Raw genomic sequence first — 11,109 nt, forward strand, 5'->3', positions numbered from 1 at the left:
TGTGTCATGGTATGCTTTTTTAGTTGTTTGGCTGTGGATGTTTCTCGGCCTCTCTGCTGTAAACATTTGCTTTGTGTGTGGGAAAAGTGGTCCCCATTGAATGGATATGTATTTTTCAGTTACAGATGTGAGATGATTGAAACATGGGAACTTGATCACTTAGCTCATTATCCATCTACTGACCAAGGCCGACTTAACCCAGTAGGCACAGTGTCCAGGGCCCACAAAAATGTTTTTCTTTGGAAATCAGAAGAATAAAATGAATACAGCTTCCTACCCCAAATAGGAAATGAGTCCTGTTGCTTTGCTGATTTCTTTGATTTTTCCTCCTTTTCCCTACTTTTTCTTTTTTGAGACGGAGTTTCACTCTGTCACCCAGGCTGGAGTGCAGTGGCACGATCTCGGCCTACTGCAACCTCCGCCTCCTAGGTTCAAGCAATTCTTCTGCCGCAGCCTCCTGAGTAGCTGGGACTACAGGCGCCCACCACTGTGCCTGGCTACTTTGTTAGTTTTAGTAGAGATGGCGTTTCACTGTGTTAGCCAGGATGGTCTCAATCTCCTGACCTCATGATCCACCCGCCTCAGCCTCCCAAAGCGCTGGGATTACAGGCGTGAGCCACCATACCCAGCCTTCCCTACTTCTTTTAAACAAAACCACCTTATAGACTGAAGCTGCTGTGGTTCCATACCATCCTAATTAAGAAAATACATCCTATACAGTTTATCAGCACAGGTATTCTCAGGATACAAATGTGCACATTTGACACCACCTAATATTTTGGGGTAGTACAATATAATTTTGAAAACATTTTTTTTGAGATGGGAGTCTTGCTGTCACCCAGGCTGGAGTGCGATGGCACGATCTTGGCTCACTGCAGCCTCCGCCTCTCAGGTTCAAGCAATTCTCCTGCCTTAGCCTCCCAAGTAGCTGGGATTATAGGCGCCTGCCACCACGCCTGGCTAATTTTGTATTTTGGTAGAGACAGGGTTTCACCATGTTGGCCAGGCTGGTCTCGAACTCCTGACCTCAAGTGATCTGCCCACATTGGCCTCCCAAAGTGCTGGGATTGCAGGCATGAGCCACCACGCCCAGCCGAAAACATTTTCACATATACCCTTTTTATTTCAACAATTGCTGTGGGTGGTAGAATTGTCAAATGGGGAAACAGTTTCAGAAAAATAAGGGGGCTGCGAGGGATCTCACAGCCAGGATCAAGGTCTTGTTGGCAGTGGCAGCTGCAAGCTTGGTGTACCCTTCCTCTGGGAGGGATCTCACAGCCAGGATCAAGGTCTTGTTGGCAGTGGCAGCTGCAAGCTTGGTGTGCCCTTCCTCTGGATAGGTAAATGCTGTTTCTTTTTGAGCTGTTCTGGTCATCAGTAATGTTTTCCATCGTTAAGTGACTCCCTTGATTATTTTTAAAAAACAGTTGTCGGCCGGGCGCGGTGGCTCAAGCCTGTAATCCCAGCACTTTGGGAGGCCGAGATGGGCGGATCACGAGGTCAGGAGTTTGAGACCATCCTGGCTAACACGGTGAAACCCCATCTCTACTGAAAATACAAAAAACTAGCTGGGCGAGGTGGCGGGCGCCTGTAGTCCCAGCTACTCGGGAGGCTGAGGCAGGAGAATGGCATAAACCCGGGAGGTGGAGCTTGCAGTGAGCTGAAATCCGGCCACTGCACTCCAGCCCGGGCGACAGAGCAAGACTCCGTCTCAAAAAAACAAACAAACAAAGAAAAAACACTTGTCATTCTGGCCAACATGGTGAAACCCTATCTGTACTAAAACTACAAAAATTAGTTGGGTGTAGTGGCACGCACTTGTAATCCCAGCTACTTGGGAGGCTGAGGCAGAATTGCTTGAACCCGGGAGAAGTGCAATCATGCCATTGCACTCCAGGCTGGCAACAGAGCAATACTCCATCTCAAACAAAAACAACCAGTTTTTTCCAATTGCTTTTCCTACTCAAAACCTGATGTGACAGTTGAGAAATTAATGCCCTAATTTCCATTTTTGTGAAAAAAAGTTTTGAATTCAAAGTAATGTGAGTTCACTCATTTAATTTATAAAGTTTAGAATGACCACTCTCCACTCCCTAAAATGTGCTCCAGCCTTTTGTTGCCATCAGGAACCTCTCTCCTTGACACAGAACCACTTTTCACTCTCAGGTAGGTGTCTGAAAGAATCTGACCATCTTTAAACACATTCACAGCAGTTGCCATTAGGACAGTGGTTATCCTGTGAGAGAAAGCACAGAACTTGTGAAGTGCCTCATATTCCCCTAGCATTTGTATGTAAAAGAGGCTTAAAGCAAAATTTACCTGTAACTGGGATTTTTTCAAAATCCCTGACCAAATTTTTTTTAAATTACCAGTTTACCCTGACAGAAAATCCCCAACCAGATTTCATCTTATGATCATTCTATTCTTTTAAAAATATGTTAATGTGGCCGGGCACGGTGGCTCAAGCCTGTAATCCCAGCACTTTCGGAGGCCGAGGCGGACGGATCACAAGGTCAGGAGATCGAGACCATCCTGGCTAACACGGTGAAACCCCGTCTCTACTAAAAAATACAAAAAACTAGCCGGGCGAGGTGGCGGGCGCCTGTAGTCCCAGCTACTCGGGAGGCTGAGGCAGGAGAATGGCATGAACCCGGGAGGCGGAGCTTGCAGTGAGCTGAGATCTGGCCAGTGCACTCCAGCTTGGGTGACAGAGCGAGACTTCGTCTTAAAAAAAAAAAAAATACGTTAATGTTCTTAAGGGTTCTACTTATTTATAATGTTAGGTATTATTTTAATACTTTCTTCACTGACAACAGTTGCAAATTTCAAATACAGCAGAATCTCCAGTTTGAACATGTATCAGTAGTATGCTGGCTAACGCAAAGACTGGGGTTTGTAAACCACATTTCCCTTCACTTTTTTACTGATCTTATTCACCTTGTTAAATGTTATGAATGTAATCCTGTGCTGGGTCTCACAGGACTAAGATATTTAAACGGTTACCCCCAAACAGCTGGTTGATGGTTAAGTTTATGATTTAAATATATGAGCAGTGGCTTGCACCTACAGTCTCAGCTACGGGGGAGGCTGAGATGGGAAGATCACTTGAGCTCAGGAGTTTGAGGCCAGCCTCAGCAACATAGCAAGTCTCCGTCTCTGAAACCCCTAATTTATGAGTGCAGGTTTTCATAACCTAATGGAAAGCAAGCACAACAGAAGAGATAGCATTTGCTTTAAGTCACCTGCAACATTATGAGTGATATGTTACCAAAATGTTTACACACCAAACTGTCTCAACTGGATCTGAAATCATTAGTAGTCATTTCTCTTACAAACATGTTTGTTACTGTAGTAGTATTAACAACATGTCTAATTATTTTGGTTATTTTTTTCTGTCATCACCCTAGTTATTTTGGAGGGAGTGGTATTTGTTAATCTCAGTACCTCTGGAAAAACAGATTATAAATGAGATCAAAGATGGCAGTTTTGTTTGTTTGTTTGAGATGGAATCACCCAGGTTGGAGTGCAATGGCCTGATCTCAGCTCACTGCAACCTCTGCCTACCAGGTTCAAGCCTCCCCAGTAGCTGGGATTACAGGTGTGTGCCACCACACCCGGCTAATTTTTGTATTTTTAGTAGAGACAGGGTTTCACCATATTGGCTAGGCTGGTCTCGAAATCCCGACCTCAAATGATCTGCCAGCCTCAGCCTCCCAAAGTGCTGGGATTACAGGTATGAACCACTGCACCTGGCAAAGCTAGGAATTTTCTTAGATTAAGTGGAAGAACTATCGGCAGGAAGAGAAACAGCTTACCTGCTTTCAGAATCTACGTCTTGGAATATTAGATATGCTCAATTTGAACCTGATTCAGTCTGATGCACAGGTTTTAATTCCCCTCATGTTGCTGCGGCTGCTATGTTTTTCTTCCTGAAGAGTGCTGGAGCAGCTTCTCTTTCTGCCGTGGACACTTTCCCCATCTAATATTCACAGCACTGTTGCAAAGGACAGATTCATGCTGGTACATGTGCTTAAAAGCTTTTGGTAGGAAGGGGAAAAATTCAAAACACAGATCTGGCCACTTGGCTATGATACTAAAACAACTTACCCAAATGTTTTATTTGCATAACAAGTTTATTTTTTTAAAAGGCATATAGACAATAAACAAAGTAAATATTTAATCACATCTTAACTTCTGTCCTAGAATTGTTCCGTTAAGTTCTAGTCTGTAAACACTTGTAGTTCAATAATCATCATCTTCATCAGAGTCCATTACTTTTCTCCTGTTGAACTGGGAGGAAAATTAAGTGTCAGAACATTTCTAATAAAGAGTAACTCACATTTTCTGAGAAAAGAACATTTCTACCAATTTTAGCACGACATTTGTGTCTTTAAAGCAACTTAGTGTGAACTGAAAGGGTGGGAATGGAGTCAAGAGCCTATAAAATTGGAACCCTCCCCAATAGATTCAGCCTTTTCTCCCAACTTTCACGTGTTACAAAAGGAAAATGTCTCTGGGCTGAAAAATGTGTGGTAGATGTATATTCAACATTAATCTTTCAAGTATCCATCTTTTCATTTGCCACGAGCATCTGGGGACACTTACTTTCACTGTTGTTGTCTTTTCTGTTTGTTGGCTTACTTTTTTAAGGATTTCTATTAAACCTTGTTCTGAGACCTAGGAGAACCAGAAAAGATAAAAGAAAGAAAAACAGTACTTTTTTAAACAAAGAATTTACCTCTGCAGATGGAATCACTTTGTAGTCTTTTTTGAGGTGTGGGGAAAGAGCTCAGGAAGGAAGGAGTGGTAAGGAAGGAGGTTGAAACTATTGGTTATAACTGTTGGTTTAAGCTCCAAATAAAATTTGCTCTGCTATTCCTCATTTGAGGAGGGGGAAGTATCCATAAAATTGCTTCCTCAGGAAAACTGAAAGCTAACAGATACTTAGGAACACCTTTATCATCACCAGCTGGGTGTGACAACCACATATACCACTGTGTTTGGTGTCAGGAATACAGACCCACCACTTCTGCCCGATGCTTAAACATCCCCTTGAACGAGGTAAGTCACACACGTAAATGATCAGCCTAACTAGCTCCCCACCCCACCCCCACACACATACACAAGCAGTTCTCAGTGTAAGGGGTTAAGGGGACAGGACTGATTCGGGTAGGCTGTGGTGGTGGCAGAGGACTTCTCAGGGCAGGTGGGGCTCATCTGGATCTCAAAGGTCAGGTTTGTCAGAACATACCCCTCATGGCATTACAGCAAAACACAGAACATATCCAAGGGATCTTAGCACCTTCTCATCTGCAAAACACACCTTCTACTTACACTGGTAGTATTTTAATTGGTGTTACTGACAAAGCTTGTTTCCAGTGCAGGGGCAATTGAAGCTAGCTGACCCTAACAGTCATTGGGTCACAGACACCAACAAGGTTCCACAGCAACGCCAGGAAAGGAGCAAAGCAGAGGAATTTAGGAAAGGCAATTAATTCTCAGGTAGGTATGACTATTCTTTCCAACAATTTCTTCTAAGAGTCAGCAAGAATTCTGTAATCCAATGAAGATGCAGCTGACCTTCTGAAGCCATGTTTTGATAAAGCAGGTAAAGTTCCTCAAGGCAGTCTAAGCTTACCTTCTCACTCAGTTGTCCATATCTTGCCATCTGTATGAGGTAATTCTCCACTGCTTTAGTTTTTTCAGGCTTTACAAGTGCTAAGTTACTTACTAAAAAGAAAAAATTCATATGCAAAAACCATTAAAATCAAATGCACTTACGTTATACCTTAAAACTATGCATTGACATTTCCAAAGCACTTCACAAGCTTGTTTCTCAACCAGTGTAGGGCAAGACAGTATTGTTACTCTTCTTAAAAATGAGAAAACTGAAGTTCAGCCATGCCAATCTCCACATGGGCATGTGGGGGTAGTGGCCCAGCCAAGACGAAACTTGGGTTCTCAGATTCTAAGCACCATGCTTCCTGTTTCTTATATAACTGCCCTCTGGAAAGCGGTTTATCTATTACACATACATAATGGTGGTGATCCACCTGTGGCCAACTTTTCTATACTCAAACTGGGCTTCCAGTTAAAACACAGAAAATACCAGTTCATTCTGATTGGCTCATGTTTTCTTTCTACAGGTTTTGGTTTTTATGATGAACTCTGAACATACACTAAAACTGACAATACATACAAAAAGCCCCTCAGTCCCCATCACCCGTGTCAGCTACCAGCAACATTCTGTGATTGGCCCTATGAGTTTCCTATGAATCTTACCTAATACGCACCTGGAGAAAATCTTGGTAAGAGAAGTGACCTCGTACTTTTAATAGGGATTAAAGTACAGTTCTCTAGGTTTAGAAACTTCACACTTCTTAGAATCTCAAGTGTTTTCAGCCTAAGCAAATATTTCATCTAGTGATTAAGAATAATGGCATATAATCACCCCATTCAACTAACTCAAGCTCACTTTATGGAAATGAAATCAAAGATGCTTACACCTGGCCCGGGCCGACTGATCCAGAACTTGGGCTAAGATACTGTTTCTCATTTCTGCTTCCCTACAACAAAAACATAGGTCAAGCACAATTAAAACAAAGCTGTCGGCATTGCCCTGGAACATACAAAAAAGAACCCATCCAGTATGTGTCTCCACATGGGGCCTGCAGTATACACAGTGTTATGGTACTTGCTCTACACAAGGCTGCAGCTACATTCAAGTAGAATCCCCTTTTGCCCTCAAAGAACCAGCTTTATATACACAGGTGAGAATCTACCAGGCTGGAAGGTGAGCTTTAGTTGCATCAGAGTGAAGCCTCAATTCAAACACCATCACCAACATTTCTTAACTACCTATTGCATGACAGGTGCTAGAAATTTATAGTGGGATTTCAGGCAATTAGAAGGACCATGTGACTAATCTATATCTTTTTTTAAAGCTGAGATCCAGGAGGCTATGCTAAAGAGACATAGGTAACTGTGGCCAAGCTACAGCCAGATTCCATGTTTTTAGACTCTCAGTTCTATTTTTCTGGGTGGGGAAGGGGAATGAAATTATAACTTTACAACTATCCTCACTTCTTCCTACCTACCCAAAGAGAAAGTAGTTCATGTCCACAGGACAGTGGTCTCATGAACTTAAGTTTTTTTCTTTCAAATGAAATCCTTTAAGGAATCTAAAAACAAATAAGCACAGATGCTTTGGCTCAACTGAGAGGGAGAGCTGGGGCTGGCTGTGCTCACTATCTACTCCCAGTTCAGAGGCCCCTGGGTTCATGGAATGTGGCTTAAAGCTCATTTCCATAGGCCACTTCTTTACTGCAGCCCTGCCACAAACTTTAGAGATGGGGTCTAGGCCGGGCATTGTGGCTCACGCCTGTAATCTCAGCACTTTGGGAGGCCGAGGTGGGCGGATCACTTGAGGTCAGGAGTTTGAGACCAGCCTGGCCAACATGGTGAAACCCCGTCTCTACTAAAAATACAAAAATTAGCCGGGCATGGTGGCAGGTGCCTGAAATCCCAGCTACTTGGGAGGTGGAGGCAGGAAAATCGCTTGAACCTCGGAGGCGGAGGTTACAGTGAGCCAAGACTGTGCCACTACACTCCAGCCTGTGTGACGGAGCAAGACTCCATCTCAAAAAAAAAAAGGGGGGGGTCTCACTCTGTGCATGCTGGAGTACAGTGGTGCAATCACAGCTCACTGCAGCTATGATGAGCTCACCTGTCCTCAAGTGATTCTTCCACCTCGGCCTCCTGAGTAGCTGGGTCTACAGGTTTCAGTCACCGCACCTGGCCTGCCACAAACCATTACATCACAGAATCCTAAGATGCCATCAACTGTAAGATGCACCATGGTTTTACGTATCTCTAAAATGAAAAAAAAAAAAAAAAAAAAACCCTACAAATGAGAGGTCTAACAGGGACCTCCACTCAAACTGGGGTATCTTGGGAGGCCGAGGTGGGAGGATCACTCAAAGCCAGGAGTTTGAGACTAGCCTGGGTGATATAGCGAGGCTATAAAAATAAAAAAGTTTAAAAGAATTAGCCAGGCATGGTTGTGCACGCCTGTAGTCTCAGCTCCTCAGGAAGCTGAGGTGGGAGGATCACTTGAGCCCAGGAGGAGTTTGAGGCTGCAGTGAGTTCTGATTCCACCACTGGAGTATCAAAGAGCAACATTCTCAGTACAAGGTAAAGAAGAAATAAATCTGCCACGCAGTAAGAGGCAGTACAAAAGCTTGCATGCACCTGGCCCTGAGTGAAGAAGAAAAAAGTTCAGTCTTACAGGGTTGGTGTCTGAATTCACACTACTAGGGAGGAGGCAGGGGAAAACCTCAAGCAGAGAATTTAACTTTCAGTGGTCTCAGAAACGGACTCAAGTGGTGGCAGTCTAAAGTAAATCCCCTCTGGAAGAATCTGGGGCAAGAGCAATCCGTTATAAAAGGCAACCTGATTTCAGATATGTGAAAAGATGTACATGGTAGAATCAATGAAATTCACATCGTTTTACTTCCTATCACTACTCCAGATGCTTCTTACCATCTGTCTTCTCCCAAACCCTCCCTGCCTTCCTATTTCTGTAGACTGAGCACAGTGCCTGACCCAGAGTAGGTGCTCTATAAATATTTGTTGGAGAGGAGTTAGAAGGTGGGGAAGGGGAAATGCAGAATTGTCCAGTAACCTCAGGGTTTCAGTTTTGCAAGATGAAAACATTCTAGAGTGTGAACACTACTGAAGCGCACACTTAAAAATGATTGAGATGGTGAAATTTTAACCACAATTTAAAAACAACAGTAGCATAAGGTAATCACATACTCATTCAATAAACCTGCCACAGAATCAATTACCTGCATCTGTCTCAGGTGTTCTGCCCTGTGTTGGGATAAAACAGTCAGAATAGTTTAACAGTTAACACTTACTGAGCACTTACTAAATGAGGCACCGGACTCATGTCACCCCCACAGCTGCGGAAACTGCCACAGCTGCCTATTATCAGGCTCATTTTAAGGTACTCACAGTTTGGCAGAGAAACATCAACCAGTAATTGCAATACAAGGTCTGAGGTCGAGCTGCATACGTGTATTATTTAACTAATAATAATGAAGATACCCTGCGGATGATTTTGGCCAAATCACCATTCCAACAAAACAAAAAATCTGAGTCACACACCTGCTTAAAATAACTAAAGCAAAAGAAATCCATTTGGTGAAACCATCCTTCAAAAAGTTCAGGTTTCCAGCCCATACCTGTGCTTTGCTTCCTGTTGGGCCGCATCGCCAGGATCCTGGAAAAAAAAATTAAATTTAATAGAGAAATTTCACGGGGTGGGGAAGGGGGAAAAAGGAACGGTTCTGTTGTTTCCTATACATAAGTCTCTTGCAGTGGTAGAAACTACTCCCCAAATAATGAAGAAACTGGGCCTCACAGAAATCAATGAACTAATTTCCACTTACAACGTTTTGACTGAGCGTCTAAAATCACAACCTCACAGAACGCTTTGGAATACAGAGCACCCTGGGGAGGGGAATCCCTGTATTACGAAACCGTGTTTTACGTGTAGGGATAATTTCTGTAAAATAAAACGGGCCTCGGTAGTAGGGACAACGATAACTCAATGACTGCACCCTCCATCCCTAAGGTCCCCGTCCCTCTCTTTATCAGAAACGCCTCTCCGAGCGTTTGATCCATCCAGGCTTCCAGGGCGGCCCCTCCCTGTCATCCCGGCGGGGCGAGCGTTCCTCTGACCCCGCCGCGCGCTCAGCACCGGGAACACAGCGGACCCTCAATACCTGTCAGCTAAACTTGGGTCAGAACAACTGAATTCCGGAAAAATTGAATTCGGTCCGGCTGCTGCTGGTCCCAAAAGCAGAGACTGTGCTTGGATCCAGGCCCGCCAGGACGAGCCCGCTCCAGGCCAGGGGACCCCACACCCCAACGCCCGGGCACGTGGCGGCCCCCGCCGCCAGCCTACCGTGCCCCTCGCGACGGAGAAAGCGGCGAGGCCACCTCGGAGCCGGCCACGAGGCCGCCAGGGCAGCGCCGGGGACCGGGCCCTGGGGGTGGCGCCCAGAGCCTCCGCCCGGGAGGCGCGCCCTCCACTCCGGGCGAGGGCGGCGCCCCGCGGGGGCCGGGCATGGCAGGGGCTGGCGCGCTCACCCCATGCTTGGCCTGCAGCTCGGCCAGCCTCTGTCTCCTCAGCGCCTCAAGCTCCTCGTCCGCCATGGTGCGGCGTCAGCGGTGGAGCAGCCACGGACACTCCCACAGCCCCTCGGCGCCAGCGCGGCCTTGACCACTGCGCAGGCGCCCGCGGGGCCCAGGCGTCACCAATCCAGCCCGGAGCCACGCCCCGCGCCGTTGCCAGGGCGCCAGGAGAGGCCCGATTCCCCGATCTCAGGCAACAGAGCTTGGGCGCACGGGGGGGCGGGGCCTAGGGCGCCGCCCCACCCGTGATCGGCTCCTCTGCGTGCGGGGACACTGGCTGCGCTGGGGGCGGGTGCTGCGCTTCGGAAAAGTTAAAACCTAGAAATGTGGCATTAACAAGTATAATAATTATGGGTACAATGTGCCGGTGACCTAGAGAGCTAGGCGCATATTATCTATTTACAGATGGGGAACCAGGGGCGCAGGAAGGCTGAGTGGGATGATGGAAATATCCTAAAGCTGGATCGTGGCGGTTGCTCCGCGGCTCCTCGGTGCACACACAGGCCAGCCGGTGGCTCCCCGCCTGTGGTCCCGGCGCTTCGGGAGGCGGCAGGGTCATTTGAGGTCCGGAGTTTGAGACCAACCTGGGCAATATGGCAAGAGCCTATCTCTACTAAAAATTTAAAAAACTAGTTCTCAGGAGGCTGTGTCAGGAGGATCGCTGGAGCCCGGAGGTTCGAGGCTGCAGTGAGCCGTGATCGCGCCACTGCACTCCAGCCTGGGAGACAGAGCCAGACCCTGTCTCTAAAATAAAAAATAAAAATAAAAAATGTGGGCCGGGCGCGGTGGCTCAAGCCTGTAATCCCAGCACTTTGGGAGGCCGAGACGGGCGGATCACGAGGTCAGGAGATCGAGACCATCCTGGCGAACACGGTGAAACACCGTCTCTACTAAAAAATACAAAAA

The 11,109-nt window shown here is 46.2% G+C and overlaps 1 protein-coding gene across 2 annotated transcripts; it reads right to left on the reverse strand.

Moving 5' to 3' along the window:
- Positions 1–4,119: 4,119 nt before the first annotated feature.
- PDCD5 (programmed cell death 5) lies at positions 4,120–10,413 on the reverse strand. Of its 2 annotated transcripts, XM_017861723.1 has the most exons (6): positions 10,159–10,413; positions 9,249–9,286; positions 6,505–6,566; positions 5,639–5,730; positions 4,606–4,677; positions 4,120–4,290 (listed from the first exon to the last, which is right to left on the reverse strand). In XM_017861723.1, the coding sequence occupies exons 1-6, from the start codon at positions 10,222–10,224 to the stop codon at positions 4,243–4,245; spliced, it is 378 nt and encodes a 125-aa protein (XP_017717212.1). In that variant the 5' UTR covers positions 10,225–10,413; the 3' UTR covers positions 4,120–4,242. The 2 variants fall into 2 exon arrangements, with proteins under 2 accessions (XP_017717212.1, XP_017717211.1); XM_017861722.1 differs by lacking the exons at positions 4,120–4,290; positions 4,606–4,677 and having other exon boundaries at positions 4,684–5,730; positions 10,159–10,348.
- Between the last annotated feature and the right edge of the window lie 696 nt (positions 10,414–11,109).

This window comes from Rhinopithecus bieti, unplaced genomic scaffold (assembly GCF_001698545.2).
Source record: "Rhinopithecus bieti isolate Rb0 unplaced genomic scaffold, ASM169854v2 scaffold_62779, whole genome shotgun sequence".
Classification (NCBI taxonomy): Eukaryota; Metazoa; Chordata; class Mammalia; order Primates; family Cercopithecidae; genus Rhinopithecus; species Rhinopithecus bieti.